General features: G+C 41.2%; 1 protein-coding gene across 15 annotated transcripts in view; it reads right to left on the bottom strand.

The window, feature by feature from the left end:
* CAMK2D (calcium/calmodulin dependent protein kinase II delta) overlaps positions 1-19300 on the bottom strand; it is a 559079-nt gene that overhangs the window by 106415 nt on the left and 433364 nt on the right. For 6 of the 15 annotated variants that reach the window (XM_030190831.1, XM_030190828.1, XM_030190823.1 and 3 more), the window contains exons 10-13: positions 16956-17078; positions 15986-16069; positions 13601-13643; positions 2161-2198 (exon numbers count right to left, since the gene is read on the bottom strand). In XM_030190831.1, coding sequence (XP_030046691.1) covers positions 2161-2198; positions 13601-13643; positions 15986-16069; positions 16956-17078 — 288 coding nt within the window. Of the gene's footprint in view, positions 1-3; positions 37-2160; positions 2199-13600; positions 13644-15985; positions 16070-16955; positions 17079-19300 lie in introns of all 15 variants that reach the window. The other 9 variants (XM_030190832.1, XM_030190818.1, XM_030190817.1 and 6 more) reach the window with 3 other exon arrangements.

Below are 19300 nucleotides of genomic sequence, written 5' to 3'. Positions count from 1 at the left end.
CACCATCATCTGAACACTCGAACTGGACTTCCTTTTCTGAATTGCCCAGTCAGACAGAAAGAAAAAGAAGAAAATGTAACTGGTTGGATTTAAAATAGAAACGGCATGGAGCACATGGCATTGTCTTCAAAAGGGTGGCCTAAACTGTAGGACGGAAAAAGAAATCAAAGGTTTTGCAAGACAAGAGTCATGAAAACAAGAGACCTCCACATAGGAAACTACTTCCCCTGCTTCAGGAAAAGATGCTGTAGAGAAAAAAAGATGTTATATAGCTCTGTAAGACATTCTGATAATCAATCACATTCCCCCAGGCCCAAGGAATAGTAAATATAGCTAACCTCTGAAAACCATCACTGTTACATCTAGAACAAAGTATAGTACCCCAACGAAACCAGTCTAAAATGACCTGTGGAAAGCAAAACACATGGTCATTCCTGGGTATATGTTTCAAAATTTATGAGGTAACATGCTGAAGAATCATAGTTAGTCAAGCATATATTCCGTTGATTAGTGTTGAGCACGCAGCAAATCACAGGGAAGCTGTCCCCAAATCCAATGACTTTTCACTTATGGGTCAGCTGACTTTTCCCCCATAGACATAAAATGATAAAAACCCTTTAATACATCTGGTCCTATGTGCGACCCCCAACCTCCTCCCCCCAAGCATCTGCCCCACTTGACCTAAGTGAATGATAAAAAAATCGTCATTCGATTCCTCTAAATTGCCTGTGCTTAGGTGCCCTACATTTAAAGAGCTACAAGCAGAAACGCAATAGCATTAGCAGTTTTTATGGTCTTGACAACAGTGAAGTGTGCAGCGGTGGAGTCAGTAGTTTCAAAAAGTCCTTAGGTTAAACAATAAATGAAAATGGCAATATTAGAACTACAGCCAATGACAAAATCCCTGTGTGAGAAAAATCAAACATGCAAGTAGCTTTGAATTTTCAAGACAAGGCATCTAAGTGGGAAGAAAAAAACATCAGCTTTCAATGGGTGAAATGTGAACACATCTACTGGGAGATGGGAGAAAGGACATTTGGAATAGATTTTAGAATTATTACTTGCCACTTCCAAATCTTAACTCAAGACAAGTTACATAGGGCCCTGTTTACTAAGGTGCGCTAGCGTTTTTAGTGCAAGCTAAAAATTAGCGCATGCTAATGCCAGAGACACCTATATATTCCTATGGGTGTCTCTAGTGTTAGCGAGCACTAAAAACATTAGCACGCCTACAGCGCAGCTTAGTAAGCAGGGCCCATAGTTAGCTATGGGGCCCTTTTACTAAGCTGCGTAAGCGCTAGTGCTCGCTTACTGCAGCTTAACATGGCGTACTGTGGGACACAGTAACTAAGCACACTCAGACATCCTGTGGTAACTGCCAAATCGGCATGCACTAACTAAGGATGGAGCATGTCAGGGGGGGTAGAGATTAGATATTCTTGTGCTAATCAGTTAGCGCAGGATTACCGTGTGAGCCCTTACTGCCTACAAATAGGTGAACATGCTCACGTGGTAATATTTTTTAATGGCCACACACTAATGGCAACATTAGGATATGGCCATTAATACAAAAATTGGAAAATTGGTCATTTTACTGCTGAGGTAAAAATGGTGTGCTAAGGCCAATTTTTACCGTAGCTTAGTAAAAGGATCCCTATATGAGTTATTTCTCATTGTATTCCTTTCCCTCTCTGCCTTTAGTTTTTTAAAACAATTATTTCAATGTCTTTCCAAGCATTCACACAGGAATTTTCTCTTTGAAACAATTCATTATTGTGTAAGGCCTAGTGATAGGGACTAGAGAGGTGATAAGATCATTATTGACAGCTAAAAATCTGTTCCTATTCTTGTCAACAAGCAAGACAATCACAAGAGTAGCACAGATACACCACAGCATTTTTAAGCTGATTTAAACAAAGTTATTATTCACTGTAAATTAGCTAATCTTAGATTCTGCCTGTACAGTAAAACCATCTAGGAAACATTATGGCCCACAAGCTGGACCAAACCTGCACAGATTGTATTTCTGGTCTATAATGCTCTTCCTTGAAATAGCCATGGTGAGTGTGGCTACCTTCTGTTTAGTTTTCCTAGCAAAGAAGGTTGAAAAAAAAAGGAAAATAGAAGTAACGTGGCTTTTGTGTACCAGTCCAAACCTACCTTCACGCCATCAGGTTTCTTCAGCAGACTCCTTGCTGCTGCAAATGGACAGCAAACTGAATGTCAGTGGTGACGTACTTCGTTCAGAATTCAACACAACAAGAACTTTTAATGATTCACTCGGGACTGAGTCATGAAGGCTTTCCTCCCACTCTATGTCCATAGTGAATCAGGACCATAGTTGTTTCACCTTGCGTGTAGCAAAATCAACTTATTCTTTACTCTGCTTCTGAATTTTATTATGGTTTTTTTTATTAGCTAAGCAGGATGGTGATAGCATGGGTACATTCCATCAAGATGTTGCCCACTCTGTAAATTTAATAGCTAAGAGACCATTAAAATCAGTATGACATCAACAACAAAAAATGTAATTTAGCAAGAGTGTGAGATTTTGCTGATTACTGCAAAACCCATAAACAGGAAGAAAGCATCTTGATCCATGGTTCCAAATATTTTCACTTATTACTGAAAAACTGACAGAAATCATCTTGAAAAGTTCGAAATCTACTGGATTTCAATTCTCTTGGTCCTCAGACTTACATCACAGTTTTGGCCAATTTTTTGGCTCAGAAGACCATCATCGTTCATGATTCCTTGAATGCTCCAAGAAGGGAAACATTCTCTTTAATACCGGCTAGTAAACCTCAAGGCTTATTGTCTCGGTTAAAGTCCACTTTATGTTGCCTGGACCTAGGTCCATCCTAGTTATCAAGTCTTTAAGGATTGTTTGTTTGACAGGGTAACAAAGACAACAAATGCTCCTTTGACTGATACACATACTATATAACATTCCTTTCATTATAAAACAGCCTTGTTTGGACTCCTGAATTTGTAATCACTGCCACATTTCCAAACTACTAACTTGGGGATGAGCAGACCATCTTCAATTTGGCTTTCATCCTGGACATAGCATAGAAACATACTTGTCTCTGAGGTACATTCATTGTGAGACAGTGGTCATATTCTTCCTTGACATTTCAGTTACTTTTGAAACTGTTAATCATGGCTAGGACTACCTTAAAATGGTTTAAATCCTTGCTCACTGGCAGGACTCAGCACGTCTGAATGGGGACAAATGCTCCTCTTGGAAGCTTTTAGAGAGGAGGGTGCCCCAGGGCTGTACCCTCTCTGTGTAGTGTTATATCACCAACATTGGGTCCAGTTTTGCAATCATTAAATGTAAATGACAGAATCTGCTGACAATTATTTTTGCCAGTCCCTACTGGTAAGTTTTCTGTAGATATTGTGTTTCCTGAGTGCATAACTGTTGTGCAATCTGGGTTGACTCAATCTAAACTTAGCCCTGGTAACCCTACCTCTTCCTATTCTTCCTAAGGTCAAAAACTTAGGGATCATTCTGGATTCTGGTCAAAACCTGAAACTGCTGATAAATTTTCTTTCTATAAGGTTAGACTGCTCAGATGCCTTAAATATATTATTTTTTGCCGATGGCTTCAGGATTGCCCTTCTCATCAGTTCTATCTAACACTGACTACTGTAATGTACTCTCTTTGGAAACTCCATTTGCTTTTGTGAGTTTTACGGTTTGAGACTTACTTACAGTGGACCCACATAGTCATGTTATTCCTACTTGAAGGTCCTTCACTAGAGCTGCCTGCTGTTTGGCGGATACACTTCAAAATTTTAATTTTGATCCTTAAAGGCTGTGAAGGTGGATACCCTTTCCTACTTAAAGAATATTTTGATGCCCCAGGTAAATTCATACTTCACTGCAATCTTTTGGCTACTCCTCTGCCAAACATGTTGTCACTCACAACTGGACTTGGTCAGCTGCTGGATCTGGCATTTGGAATTTGGGGGATTTGGTTCCTATAAATGCTACTTGTCTTTCTGCAAAAAAGTTAAAACATACCGATTCAAACCAGTTTTTAGATGGTAATTCTATATGGGGGGACATGCACTTTAAGTGATAAAATATGAACTCACTTTGTGGTATTTGTGTCATTTACACACAGATGTGGCCACGTGAATGACCTCTTACAAAATACTGACCAGTGCACAAGTACACACTCTGAAATGAAGGCATGTACTTTGCAAGTGAATGTGCACAGAATTGGAGGTTGGGCGGAGTGTGGACTGAGCATGCAAGTACGCATATTAAAATGGAATTCTATATATGGCACTTAACATTAGGCACTATTTCTGTGCCAAATATTAGCGCGTAAAAGCGTTCTAACTGATGTAAGACACCGAAACGAGGCAGAAACAGCAGATCCATGCCCAAGTGTTTCTGCAAAGATCTGCAAAGGGAGTGTAATGATAGGAGGGACCTGAGTGGACAAGGGCGCTTCCTTAAGATGCATACAGTGTTATAGAATAGCGCAGATCTGCACCCAACTTGCACACTGGGATTTAGTGGTGTAAATCCCCATGCTCAAAGTTCCCGGCACTATGCTCTATTCTATAGAGGGCACCCATCCTGGAACGCCCTTTATAGAACACCATTCAGTGCTGATTTTTTTCGGCACTGAATTTTGAGCACCATTTACTGATTATAAAACATTATAATTTACATTTATAGCAGCTGTAGGGCTAGTGCAAATATCCGTGTCTGCCTTGCACACTAGTATTTTATAAAGACAAGTAGGTGCCTACTGTCTTTGGAAAGTAGGCTCAACATAGGCACCTTAAAAGATGTTTTAACTAGGGCCCACTAAGAAAATTACCCTCTACATGTTATTCTTAACTTTGATGTTCCTTAACTGATTTATGTGTTGACTGTTGTAATTTATGGATATCTTATTGTGTACCTTGGCCAGAACAAATATTTTCTGGATTGGTGGGATATAATTCATATCCATATTTAAATTACACAGGCTTCATGAGGAAGCAGGACCTTGACTTCCAGCCCCTGTAGGCTTACCAGTAGAACATTGCATCATGGGTCCCCATTTGGGATACACAAAGCATCCTCAAAACCTCCAATTCATACTCAAAAGCTTGTGACCTACTGTGACAGTGATATGTACACCAATGAAAGATGCTCATCACTAAATAACTGGAAAACATTTTAAGAATGGCTTATCTTTGATGAGGACCAAGTGGGACCTGAAAGCCCTGATCCACTTTGAAGGTGAATTTTTAATATACTATAGCAATAAAGTGATTACTTGTGGAACCCTGGGCAAGTGGCTCTCTTTTATGTAAATGCTGGGGCTCAGTAGGTCTACCGCGGCAGCTATGTGGCCAAATTCCTCAGTTCTGTGCATACACAGTAGATGCTTCAAAGTGACCACTGGATCATGCGCTCTAACTCTTGCTTCTCCAAGACAGCTGGGTGCAATGTAATATTGTTGTTCAGTTTTTATCGGTACTAGATTCCAATACAAAAAGGCTAGATCCAAAAATGATTTGGGGGCATATGTGACTGTCTCTGGGAAAAGGTGACTAAAGTAGCAAATTCAAAATGTTGAGAATGGATCCAAAAGCAGTCTGAAAAAGTTACATATTTGAACTTCTGTAACTTTCTTTATTTTTCCATACAAAAGCATGGGGTTTGAACTATTGCATTATAACTTGTTTGCTTTAACACAATTCATTAAAACCACATTACATAAGTACATAAGCACTGCCACGCTGGGAAAACACCAAAGGTCCATCAAGCCCAGCACTCCGTCTCCGACAGCGGCCAATCCAGGCCCCAAGAACCTGGCAAAATCCCAAAATTTAGTAACGATCAATGGACTTTTCCTTCAGGAATCTGTTCAGACCCCCTTTTAAACTCAGCAAGGCCAGCTGCCGTCACTACCTTTTTGGTTTCCGGAGACCTTAGTCACCTTTTCCCAGAGATGGTCACATATATGTAGGTTTGGCAAGAAAAGTATACGCTTTGATTTATGGAGGGTTTTGTCCCATTTTGCACCTTTGCTAAAATAAATAGCCTTGGCTTTTCATTCTCACACACATTCCATGTAGCAGTTTTTTTTTTCATTTGAGGTTATAAGTAAGAAATTAGTGACAACTGATCTTAATGATCCTTATTAATATTGAGGAGGTACGCCTGGAAAGGCAGCACTAAGGTGAGATCTTCAGATCAATGCACCTTAGCAAACAATGCGTCAATGTCATTGTGAGATCTCACCAAAGAGTACACATAACAAAGTCCACACAAGAACACAGCAGCAGAGTAATGTGACTAAGCTAATTAAATTAACAGCAGAACATTTGGGCTCCTAGCAATCTGATTTCCTGTAGCTCAGAAGCAATCATCACAAAGTCATCCCCGGCAATATACAGTGAAACAGATTTGGAAGATGTGAAGTTAAACAGCAAGCAGAAATTAGAATGGATCAGGGCAGGCAAGCCATTGCTTGGGGGATGCAAAAAGGTTCCCTTCGGTTACTACGGGCCTTACCTCACAAGAAACACATTCCATATAAAGGGAGAAAGAAAAGGGAACAAAATAAACACTTTTATAACCACATCATTATGGATATGACACATTAAAACAACATGCATCACAGTGAAACAAAATGGATAATTCAGGCCCAATTCAAATGCAATATCGAGCACAGGTTAACAGAATATTTAAATGTCCACTGAATGGCAAGGCCCCCTCCACACCCTTAAGAAAAAGGGACCCAATTCAAGAAAAAAAAACGCTCTACCAACATGTACGAAATTATGAACATGAACACAAATGATGAGCATGCCTTGGCTGAGACTCTCTGTCAACTTGACGGACACGTTATTAGTGGAGGAATAGGAAGGATGTAGTGGTTAGAATAACTGAACTGTGAAGCTGGGTATGATTTCAGGACTCTCCTTTGCACAGACCCTGTGTAATCTGAGCAAGTTCATCTATCATTCCATGCCTAAACTCTTCTAGCACCCAACGGGAAGCAAGGTGTCTGTCTTAAAGGCTTGTTTACTAAAGATTTTCTCCTGTTTGTGTCCATGGGAAAAAATGTTTAATATACAGGGTCTTTAATCTAGCTAAATACATTCACAAATTCTGGTGGTGATTTCCTTGCTCTGTTTTCATATCGAAACTCCTAAAGGCTCTCCTATTATCAACCAAAATTCTGACATGGCTTGATTCAGCTTTCAGTGTGATGTTTTCATTATACCATCTGTTGTACCATTGTTGAACTGGATGAAATTTTAGGGTATATGCACAGTACTTATGTATACTCATTAGGGTTATGCATTTAATTGCACATCTATCCCCCCTTCAGTCCGTTCAGAACTCTGCTGCACGCCTTATCTTCCGCCTGGACCGTTACACTCATATCACCCCTCTCCTCAAGTCACTTCATTGGCTTCCGATCAGGTACCACATTCAGTTCGAGCTTCTGCTACTAACCTACAAATGCACTCGATCTGCAGCCCCTCCTTACCTCTTAACCCTCATCTCCCCTTACATTCCTACCCGTAACCTCCGCTCTCAGGACAAATCCCTCCTTTCAGTACCCTTCTCCACCACTGCCAACTCCAGGCTCCGCCCTTTCTGCCTTGCCTCACCCCATGCGTGGAACGGACTCCCTGAGCCCATACGCCAGGCCCCCCTCCCTGCCCATCTTCAAATCCTTGCTCAAAGCCCACCTCTTCAATGTCGCCTTCGGCACCTAACCACTACACCTCTACTCAGGAAATCTAGACTACCCCAACTTGACATTTCGTTCTTTAGATTGTAAGCTCCTTTGAGCAGGGACCGTCTTTCTTTGTTAACTTGTACAGCGCTGCGTAACCCTAGTAGCGCTCTAGAAATGTTAAGTAGTAGTAGTAGCAGTAATTGCACATATTTGGTTCATTATTATGCCTTAAAACATTTACTGCATGCATAAGTGATTTAACTTCCGTAAAGTCGATCTGTACGCATTAAAAAGTTCTAAGGCAAGTTAAAAAACATTCATTAGCACAAAGAACATATAAAAAGCCCCAAAAGTGGGGAAAAAGCCAAAAATCTAAAAATGAACCAAGTTTTTTCTCTGTGCACAAGCCTAATAATTTTTTTTAAGTTGGGGCTTTCCAGACTTGTCCCGACAATCTCACAGTGAGGTTGTGAGGATATCCAAAATGAATATGCATGAGATAAATTTGCTTGTCTTAACTTCATATGTAAAGGAGAAGTTATGTGTGAGTAAACATATATTGATGTTTCAGTTTGTCATCTCTGCAGCTTTTTGCTTTAGCGACTGGCTGAAATTGGCATTTCAGGTAGGTTTTTAAATGGTTTCACGAGTTTCTTGTTAGTCGTAGTTATCGTGTATAGCAGAACAAATTACTTCCAACGCCTGGTTTCCTGTCTGTCGAGTTCCTTAAGATTCCCCATTGTCCACTGTGCTGTTCAATTTTTTTTATAGCTTTGTTGGGAAAAATTAAGCTGTGGTCAGAGGAATTGCTTTTGTCCTACACTGATGACATTTTATTATTGTTACCTGTTCCAGTTAACATTTCAGATCTTGCTAGCTGTGTATCGTCAGGTATTCATAAAATTCAGGATTGGGCTCTGAGCAATCCCAGTAAAATGAAAATACTCTGGTTTAAAAATGCTGGAGTTGCTGTACCATCATCAGTTATAGCTGTTGAGACGGAGTCTAGAGTGTTTGGAGTGATCCTTGACTCATCATTGACATATAGTCCTCAAATCAATCACTTATGGCGGGAAACATTTTTCAGATTAAGGCAATTGCGACTGATAAGATCATTCTTTGATTGTGATACATTTGCCCTTCTTGTTCAAATGTTAATTCTTCCCTGCCTAGACTACTGTAACGTTCTTTACTTAGGCTTGCCTTGTGAATATCTAAGGACGTTTCAACTTATTCAAAACACAGGGGTCTGCTTGATCTTCAGACATTGCAAGTTCTCTAGTATATCTGGTTATATTGTTGAATTGCATTGTTTGCCAGTAAGCAACCAAATTCTATTTGAAGCAGCTCGTTTATTCCATCAGGTTCTTCATGGTTCAACTTCTCAACGCTTGATAAACATTGTTTCTTTACATAGATTTTCTTCTCAATTGTGTGACAAACGTATTCTTCGTCCTCCCTTTTTTCTTTTTAGAAATGTGCATATTTTTAGTGTGGCCAAGACTATAAGATTATTTGAAATTTCAGAAAAAAAAACTTCTTCTTTGGTTATAACAACTGATTGCTGCCTATTTTTGATTTGGTTACGTGGAGCGGCATAATCAAATGAAAACGTCTATCTCCATGGGCGTCTATCTCCGAGAATGGGTCCGTGAAGGGGCGGACCGAACCGTATTTTCGGAAAAAATAGACGTCCATGCAATTAAGGGGAGACGTACTCAAGATGGCGACGGGGTAAGACGTGCGGTCTTACCTCGGAGGATTTTTTCAACTTTGCACATTTTATTTCTTACTGTTATGCCTAAAAGAAAGGGGAAAACGAGGGGTGGTAGCTCCTTACCCTCTATGGACCCTTCTAGACGGCAACCTCCGATCACGGACTACACAGTTGCTGTTACTACATCGGGCGTCCTGCAGACTGAGGCGGAGAGGAGCCTCGATCAGGGGAGTGAATTATCACTCAGCCCAAGGAGTCCTCGTTTGCCTCGAGTAGTAGGTAACGACGCGGAGGGAAGTCCCGCCCTACAGTTGGAAGCTGTGGATTCGGGAAGGAGCACTCCCTCGGCGCTGCGCTGCTACAGTCGGGAACTCCCCGTCAAGAACCGAGTCAAACATTCACTCCCAGAAGCAGTAGTAGCCTGGTTAACATCCAGGAAGAAACCCGGCCCGTTCAGGAAATGGCAGACCAACGGTTGGAGCCTGTGTTGCAACTACAGCCTCTGGAGAAACCAACAAAGGTGACGTTGGAATCCTTGTGGGGGGCGATGGAATCCTTGCACAAAATATGTTTTTCCTTTGTTTCTAGTTTGCAAACTAACACTTTAAAGATAGAGACTCTTCAGTCTGAATTAGTATCTCAAGCAAATAATTTGAAACAATGTGAACTTTCTATTTCACAACTGAAAGAACAAGAATGTAAATTGCTTCAAAATGCAGACCTGATGCACAGGAAGATTGAGAATTTAGAGAATGGATCCAGAAATTTAAATTTGAGGTTTCTGAACTTTCCCTTTGTTAAATTTACTCCATTGAGAGATTTGTTCCATAAGTTCTTGAAAGATGTCTTTAAATATTCTGAGACAAATTTTCCTCCCATACAAAAACTTTACTTATTGCCTGTCCGAGATATTAAAGAAAAAGATAAAACTGTGGAGAATACTACTGTGGAAAACTTGGATGTGTCGGCTCTGTTAGAGCAATCACAAGAAGAGGTAGAATTTAGATCTACCTTGTTAGTATCCTTTGTCTTTCTTACAGACAAAGAAGCGATCTTGAGGCAATATTTAAGACAAATTTCTTCTGCTGTTTTTTTGGGAGAAAGAATTCAAATTTTCCCAGATGTGTCAAGGACTACACAAGAGCGCCGAAAAAAGTTTTTGATGATGAGGCAAGAGACTATACAACTGGGAGCTAAGTTTCAGCTTCGATTTCCCTGTAAATGCGTAGTGTATTATGAAAACAAGATATATCATTTCTTTGATGTTTTGCAATTGCGATCCTTCCTAAATGCAAGGTTACCTAAACCACCATAGGACCCAATGGAAGGACTTTAATTATGAGTAGTGACAACCCCAACGCCTTTCTTGACTTTAATATACATATTACCTGTAGTATATTCTTATCCTCTTGTAAGATTTATTTAAGTCTCCCCTCCAGTTGAGGACTATAATAATGACACTTATTTGATGAGAATATTCTCAAATTATGTTTCCTTATTAAGTTAAATTGCTTATTGTTTCTTGACAAAGTTCTGCTTTGGTATGTAATTGTAAAATTTATAAATAAATAATTAAAAAAAAAAAAAAATAGACGTCCATGTTTTATTCGACAATTTGTGAGCTGGGTGTTTTTGTTTTTCAGCGATAATGGAAAATGAAAGCGCCCGGCTCTAAAACGAATAAATCCAAGGCACTTGTTCGTGGGAGGGGCCAAGATTCGTAGTGCACTGGTCCCCCTCACATGCCAGGACACCAACCTTGCACCCTAGGGGGCACTTTTACAAAACAAAAAAAAAAGGTAAAAGAGCTCCCACGTGCATAGCACCCTTCCCTTGTGTGTTGAGCCCCCCAAATCCCACTCAAAACCCACTGCCCACAAGTCTACACCATTACTATAGCCCTAAGGGGTGAAGGGGGGCACCTACATGTGGGTACAGTGGGTTTGGGGGGGTTGGACGACTAAGCATTAAGCAGCACAATTGTAACAGGCGGGGGGGGGGGGGGGGGGGGGGGGGTGGCGGATGGGCCTGGGTCCACCTGCCTGAAGTCCACTGCACCCCCCTAACAACTGCTCCAGGGACCTGCATACTGCTGCCAGGGAAGTGGGTATGACATTTGAGGGTGAAATTAAAAAGTTGTGAAACATCATTTTTTTGTGGTGGGAGGGGGTTAGTGACCACTGGGGGAGTCAGGGGAGGTCATCTCCGATTCCCTCTGGGGTAATCTGGTCATTTAGGGCACTTTTTGGGGCCTTATTCGTGAAAAAACAGGGTCCAGGAAAAGTGCCCTAAATTCTAGCTACAAACGCATACTTTTTTTCCATTATCGGCGAAAGGCGCCCATCTCTGTTCGGGTGATAACCATGCCCCAGTCCCGCCTTCACCACGCCTCCGACACGCCCCCGTCAACTTTGTACGCTTCCGCGATGGAGTGCAGTTGAAAACGTCCAAGTTCGGCTTTCGATTATACCGCGTTATTCGTTTTTGTGAGATAAACGTCCATCTCCCGATTTACGTCGGAACTTGGGCGATTTTCTCGTTCGATTATAAGCAGGACAGTTTATATTTTGTATATTGTTTATTTTATTCTGTATATTGTGTTGAACCCCGTTATTTGGAAAACTGCAATCAATAAGAGTTATATTGACATGCTGACATACATGGGGCAGGGCAAGAAATCTCTTAGGCATATTCTTTGCGGATATCCTGACAACTTGACTGACTGTAGGGTCATCAGAACAAGTTTCGGAAGCCCTGATCTAAGTCCCCCTGCTTGCCATGAATGCTTTATTTGGGGTTATCTCCCCTGCACATTCATTTATTAAGGGATAAGGAAAAAATAGACTAGAAAATCTGCAGTAATGCAGGAAATAATAAACTTAAAAAGACTGGCAAATCAAAAGCAATACCTGTAATATATTTGGTTAAATATTAAGAAACATAGCCACAAATTACAATATTACAGGATAAATAAGCATGGGCTAGGAGGACAATTTGCAACAGAAAGCGCATTTCTCGCTCTCCCTCTCTCACAGAAGTACATGCATTTTATACATACTCACTCTCTCTCTCTTACAGAAGCACATACATTTTCTCTTTCCTGTTACAGAAGCACATTTCATTTCACTCTCTTAGAGAAGCACATGCATTTCACGCTCTCTTGCAGAAGCATATACATTTTGCTCTCTCTTTCTCAGAGAAGCACATACGTTTTGCTCTCTCTTTCTCTCTCTGACAAGAACATGCATTTCACTCTCTCTCCTTTCTCTCACCCTTAGAGCACAAGCATTTCAAACTCTCTCTCTCTCTCTTTAGGAGAAGCACATACATTTCACTCTCTCTCTTAGCGGCTCTTTTACTAAGCCGCGTAGGCGTCTAAGTGCGCTCAATGTGCACCAAATTGGAGTTACTACCTGGTTACTGCATAGTCCTTGCGGTAATTTCAATTTTGGCACGTGTTTTTCTGACACACGGCAGCTACGCGCGTGAGACCTTACCACTAGGTCAATGGCTTGCGGAAAGGTCTCAGACCCAAAATGGATGCGTGGCAATTTTCATTTTGCTGTACATCCATTTTTTCCCAAAGTGTAAAAAGGTGTTTTTTACAGATGCACTAAAAAATGATTCTGCATGCCCAACACACATGTCTACACTAGTGCAGGCCATTTTTCAGCACACCTTAGTAAAAGTACCCCTTAGCCAAGCACATGCATTTTACACTCTCTCTCTCTCTCTCTCTGTGCTCCACCACCAAAGCTCAAGAACAGCCTCTTAGGGTAAGAGGTTTTAACCTAGGGACACCTTGTTTGCTCAAGAGTTGGAACTCGGAAAAAAACTACATGCGTTCAACCCTAACTGTACCACAAGAAACATTTTAAAATTCTGTGCTTTGTAATAAAAATCTGATCTCATATATATTTTACAGTGTCTATTTGATTTTGTTTGACCACTTCCTAATACATCAACAATTAGATAATAGAGTTCCAATCAACACCAGGCAACTCAGGTAGCTGTTATAACCCCCCCCCCCCCCCCCCGAAATTTAATAGTTCAGTTCATTACTCTGGATTTACTTATTACACAAAAACAGATGATTTCTGGTGTAGAGTAAAATCTTTAATTATGATATATAGTGTATACATGAGAAAACAATACTCATTGTACATACCTGAGAAATTTCTTGTAGCGAGCATAGTGGTCAAAATTGCTCCCTGTCAAACAAAGGGACTAATTAATTTCAATTTAAAAAACACTTATGTGGGTGAGAGAGATCAAGACCTCTATTTTAAAAACATTTCCCATGCAATTAGCAGCAATTTACATATGTAGATCACCGACATGTGTATGTGATGATTTTAGAAATCCGGTATTTTCACATGGAGATCGCCAGGATGGCAAAAAGTTTTGTTCTGGTTTGGACAGGTCAAAAATCTACATAAGTATTCTTTGTCTTACATAAGGAACGCATGTTTATGTTAAAATTTTCCTGTCAAGTTTAGCATCTGCTTCATGGCACTAATAGTTTTATTTTAAAAAGGTTTCATTTCACCTTGTAAAACAGGACTAGCTACACATGTAAGTATTGCTGGTTACATATGGAAATTTCTAAATTGCCACTTACATATGGAAAATGCAAAGTCTGAGGCAGCTCTTTTTGTGCATATGTGAATTGTTAAGCAGCTCCTATACTTCCTATACCACCAAAATAAACATCTGAATTCCAATCTGAACTTTCTATGTTAAATGAGTCTTCATGTCTGAGAACTTCCTGTTGTGTTTAGGCCAAATCAATCCATACTACTAAGCCTTCCTGAAAGTGAATTTCCAGTACATGCTTTTCCTTTTCTGCCAAATGGACCTCCATTATGCGGAATATTACAGTACCATGTCACTAAGGGCCCCTTTTACCAAGCAATGGCAAAAGGGGGCCTGCGCTGGTGTCAGCGTGTGTTTTTCACGTTTGCCAAGGCCCCCCTTTACCACAGCTGGTAAAAAGGAAGTCTCTCTCTTTCCTGCAGGAAATGGCCGTGCAGCAATTACCGCCGGGTACTCTCCAGCAATACAAAAAGAAATATATTTTTGTAGCGCCGGATATGACGGCGCACTAGGGGTGGGAAGTACCACTGGGCTGCTGTGGTAGCCTGGTGGTACTTCCTGTTTAGTGAGCAGTAAGCCCACATTAGGCTTACCACCGCTTAGTAAAAGAGGCCCTAAATCCTTGCACTTTTGAAAGATAACTATAAAAACAGCTATTTAAAAAAAAGGTTAATTTTAGCCTTGCTAAAATGTATAATGTCAAGCTTTTACAAGATCTGTGTCCTTACTCCTTCCTAGCTAGATTTCTGGAGAAAGCAATGATATATGCTGACTGGTACTCCCCAGCCCCCCCCATCACTATAGCAGGTTGCTGTAGCTCTATTACCTCTGAGAGGGGAAATGATCACTTCCCTCCAATTTTCCTGCACTGTCATTGTTGAAAATCATGGAGGGAGTGAAGAGTTTGAATGTTTTTCTTGCCTCTCTCAAACCTCAGGCTGAGTCAGTGGTTCAGAATTTTAAGGGTAAATTAATGATAGTTAGGTGAATTAGACCTTTTTCTGGTCCTAAGATTTTCACACTGTAGTTCGGATGTAATTTTACTTTTAGACTACTGTAACTCTTGCCTACCTTGCTTTGATGATTAAATTATTGGACAGATTAAAACTTGCCATGAACACTCCAGCCAATGTTTCCCACACAGCAGCTTTGGCATTCCTGCTGGTGGGAGGAGGAGGTGTGATGATATCATGCTTTCAGTTGTGAGGGCCAGGCAGCTGGTGTTTACAAGGAACGCTGATCACCGAGATTAAATATTGACCAATTTGTTTCCCCTGTGATATTTTAATTTTTCTTCTACTGTCCATTTGTTTCGCCTGTAATATTTTACATTTTCTTCAATTTGTCCTTTCCCTTCAGAAAATTACTTTTAGTTTGGCCCACGCTCCTGAAGTGTGGACTGTTTTTGAGTGGAGTGGCAGTAAGCATGATCCCTGAGGCCCACACCAAGAACCTGACTCTAGCCGCTGAAGTCAATGGATTACTTTTACACTGCTGCCTGTATAGGAGAGCCCTCGTACTTCTAAAGCAGGGTTTCTCAACCCAGTCCTTAGGGTAAACCCAGTCAGTCAGGTTTTCAGGATATCCACAATGAATATGCATGAGAGAGATTTGCATAAAATGAAGGTAATGCATCCAAATCTTTCTCATGCATATTCATTGTGGATATACTGACAATCTGACTGGCTGAAAGTGTCCTGAGGACTGGGTTCAGAACCCCTGCTCTATTGGGAAGGACCTAATAAAAGAGGAGTTACAAACACAAATGTAGCAATTTATTTTCACAGCTGTGTTGTGGATGTGTGTGTGGGTGTTCATAACAATGCATCCTTGGTGGATACTGCTCTCGTTTCCAGAAGAACTGTTACACCCCATGCCCTCTTGAAATATCCACACCATCTTTACAAATGAAAAGCCTATTCATATGACCCCAGTGATGTAGCATTCTCTTGCTCACCTTCAGTTTCCTTCGAGCATTGAACTTCTTCAGGCAGTCCACAGTCTCTTGTCTGTGCATCATGGAAGCCACAGTAGAACGTTGCTGCAAACAAGGAAAACAACCTGTGATATGCACATCTTAGGAATTTTCTATTTGCTGTCTACTCCGAGTCTCTTTCAAGCAACATAATTCAAAAGGAAACTGAATATGTGCACCAGTAACTCTCGCACATCAGAACTAGTTTAGAGAAACATAGCACGCCAATCCCAGGGCCAGTGCTGGGGGTGGGAACCATGGGAATTGCCCTGAGCACCAAGCCTGCCTCCAGCTAAAGAAAGCACAGCCTGAACACATGCTTGGGGCCCCCTCTCCAGTTTCTGCCCTGGGTCCCTGCATATCAAATGTCAGCCCTGCTGAATTCACACTAAATTATATAACAAGTGTTACAGTTTAGCAAGGTCTAATGTGAGGACTGGAACTTTCCATGAAGAAATAAAGGTTTCATCCCATTTTAAATTTCAAGTTGAAGTTTTTTATGCTATCCCACCCTAGGTGGCTACAGACTACTGAAAGAAAATGAGAAGAAAGAGATAATAACAGACAGGATAGAGAGGGTGGGGGAAAACTAAATCTGATATGAAAAGCTTCTGTGAAAAGATAAGTCTTAATCTCAACCTTAAATTGCTCTAAGGATGGCTGAGGCCTGAGGTACTCTGGAAGCTTGTTTCAAAGCTCAGGCCCTTGTACTGAGAATATAGAGTGCCTAATTTTTGCATGAGTGGTGTTCCTGAAAATGGGGGGGGGGGGGGGGGGGGGGTGACTAGGAACATAAGGAGTTAGCAGATGGGAAAGGAAAGTAGGATCCCCACTGGACCTGATTTTGAAGACCAGGAGGCTTTCAGCAGATGTGTTACATAAGTATATTGAAAGCACTTCTGGCCCTGCGTATCCAAAATGTCAGCTTCTAGTGCAAGTGACCATAGCTTACACAGATCCAGGGATGTTTCAGTGCCTCTGATGCTGAGATACGCTTGGCAGGATTGATGGTCAGCATTTTGTTGATGAGGTCTTTAGCTTCCGGGGTCACTGTATCCCACTCTGGTGAGGGAAACTATTCAAAGGAAAAAAAAACACACATAAAAATCAGGAAAACAGTTTGCAGAATGTTTTTACATATGAATTACCACCAAGTTAATTACTGCCAATTACATGTCATAGGTTGTTTCTGTAGTGTTATGAGACTTCAATGCAGTATTACTGAAAAATTATCTTAGTTTATTGATGTAGCTCCTCACTGCCTTCCTTAAACCTCAGCTGGAAGGATTGGTCAACAGCTTCTAGCTGGGTATATATTGCTGCTCTTTAAGAAGCCACATCAACATCTTTGCCAGTACTGGAGGAAGTGCTAGAAAACACTACATAAGCCAAAATTAAATATGTCATCCCAGCAAGAACTGTCCATGAAAAATTGAAAATGGTAGCAAAGAGGTTTTGAGATAGATATTATCTTTAGAGGACAGTCACAATAAGAATATATCTACTATACATCATGACTGTCAAATAATATATGTCTTAAACACAGAAATTGATGGGCTATCTATTTTGTCAGTCCAAACCAACATCATAATCTCTTGTACCCCTTCTTCTCCCCTCAGAAATCCTCTGTGCTCAACCCGCGTTTTCCTGAATTCTGATCAGAGGGCGACCAAAGCCAAAACTGTCACCCTTCCCCTCACCCCCACAGAAAGCCCATTTTTCTCAGTCAACTTCCCCTTCCAGCTGAAAACTTGTCCTCCTGTGCCACCCAGCAACTCTGCCCTTCTCCTACCTATAGGCCCTCCCCAGGCCTACCTTCGAAGCTCTAGTGGCCTCTTTGGGGCAGAAGCGATCCTGAATCACTCCTGACCCCGCCGGACCCAGTCAAAATGACTGCCACAGGAGGTCATGGCAGCCATTTGAAACTGGCCTAGGCAGCAGAAATCCCCAGTCGCTCATGCCAGTTCAAATCTCAAAATGGTTGCTGCAACCTCCTGCAGCAGTCTCCTGAGGCAGCTACAGGAAGTCATGGTAGACATTTTGACTGCAGAGCTGGCGGGGCAGGAGTGATTCGGAAATGCCCTGAAGAGGACACTAAACCACTAGGGCTTCGAAGGAGGCCCAGGGAGGGCCTACAGGTTGTGGGAGAGCAGCACAGAGTGGTTACAGGGACCAACAGTTTCAGTTTCAGCCAATAATGTACCATTTTGCCCGGCACCAACGTCAGGGTCACCGGTCTATAATTTCCCAGATCCCCTCTGAAACCTTTTTTAAATATTGGTGTTACATGGGCTACCCTCCAATGTTCTGGTACCACACTCAATTTTAAAGATAAATTACATATTACTAACAATAGTTCTGCCAGTTCATTTTTCAATTCTATCTGTACTCCGGGATGAATACCATCCGGTCCAGGAGATTTGCTACTATTCAGTTGGTCAAATTGTCCCATTACATCCTCTAGGTTTATAGAGATTTCATTCAGTTTCTCCAACTCGTTAGCATTGAATACCAATTCAGCCACCGGTATCGCTGTCAAATCTTCCTCGGTGAAGACCGAAGCAAAGAATTCATTTAATCTCTCCGCTGTGTCTTTGTCTTCCCTGATTGACCCTTTTACCCCTTGGTCATCTAGCAGTCCAATTGATTCTTTTGCCAGCTTCTTGCTTTTAATATACCTAAAAAAAAATGTACTATGTGTTTTTGCCTCAAACGCAATCATTTTTTCAAAGTCTCTCTTTGCCTTCCTTATCAGCGCTTTGCATTGACTTGACATTCCTTATGCTGTTTATTATTTTCAGTCAGTTCCTTTTTCCATTTTCTGAAGGATTTTCCTTTAGCTCTAATAGCTTCCTTCACCTCACTTTTTAACCATGTCAGCTGTCGTTTGGTCTTCCTCACTCCTTTTTTTGCCTAAGGTTATAAGCAGCATCGTTGGGAGAAGCAGGATTTCAACCCTGGCTTTCCAGGTTCTCATCCTAATGCTCTACTAGGTGACTGCTTTACTCCACTCCACTCCAGAACTAACAAATTAAAGCACTCATGTTCAGTCGACTCCTGTCCCTGGCAGAGCACATTATATTACATTAAGAAATTAATCAAAATTATGACTAGCTATGCCAGTATTTCTGGATGCAGTTCAGATAGAGTCTGTCTACAGGCTTTGTCTGGCTATCAGGCAACTGTAAAGTGTGAGGCACAACTCTGAAGAAGGCGATGCTAAGGGGGCATCAATGAAGTCTATCAGACATGCAAATATCTGTCAGTGGATAAATATTCATACAGATAACTGGGGGA

This window comes from Microcaecilia unicolor, chromosome 2, assembly GCF_901765095.1.
Source record: "Microcaecilia unicolor chromosome 2, aMicUni1.1, whole genome shotgun sequence".
NCBI classification, from domain to species: domain Eukaryota; kingdom Metazoa; phylum Chordata; class Amphibia; order Gymnophiona; family Siphonopidae; genus Microcaecilia; species Microcaecilia unicolor.
Note: the sequence above shows the minus strand (reverse complement) of the source record. Positions and strands in the feature narration are given on the sequence as shown.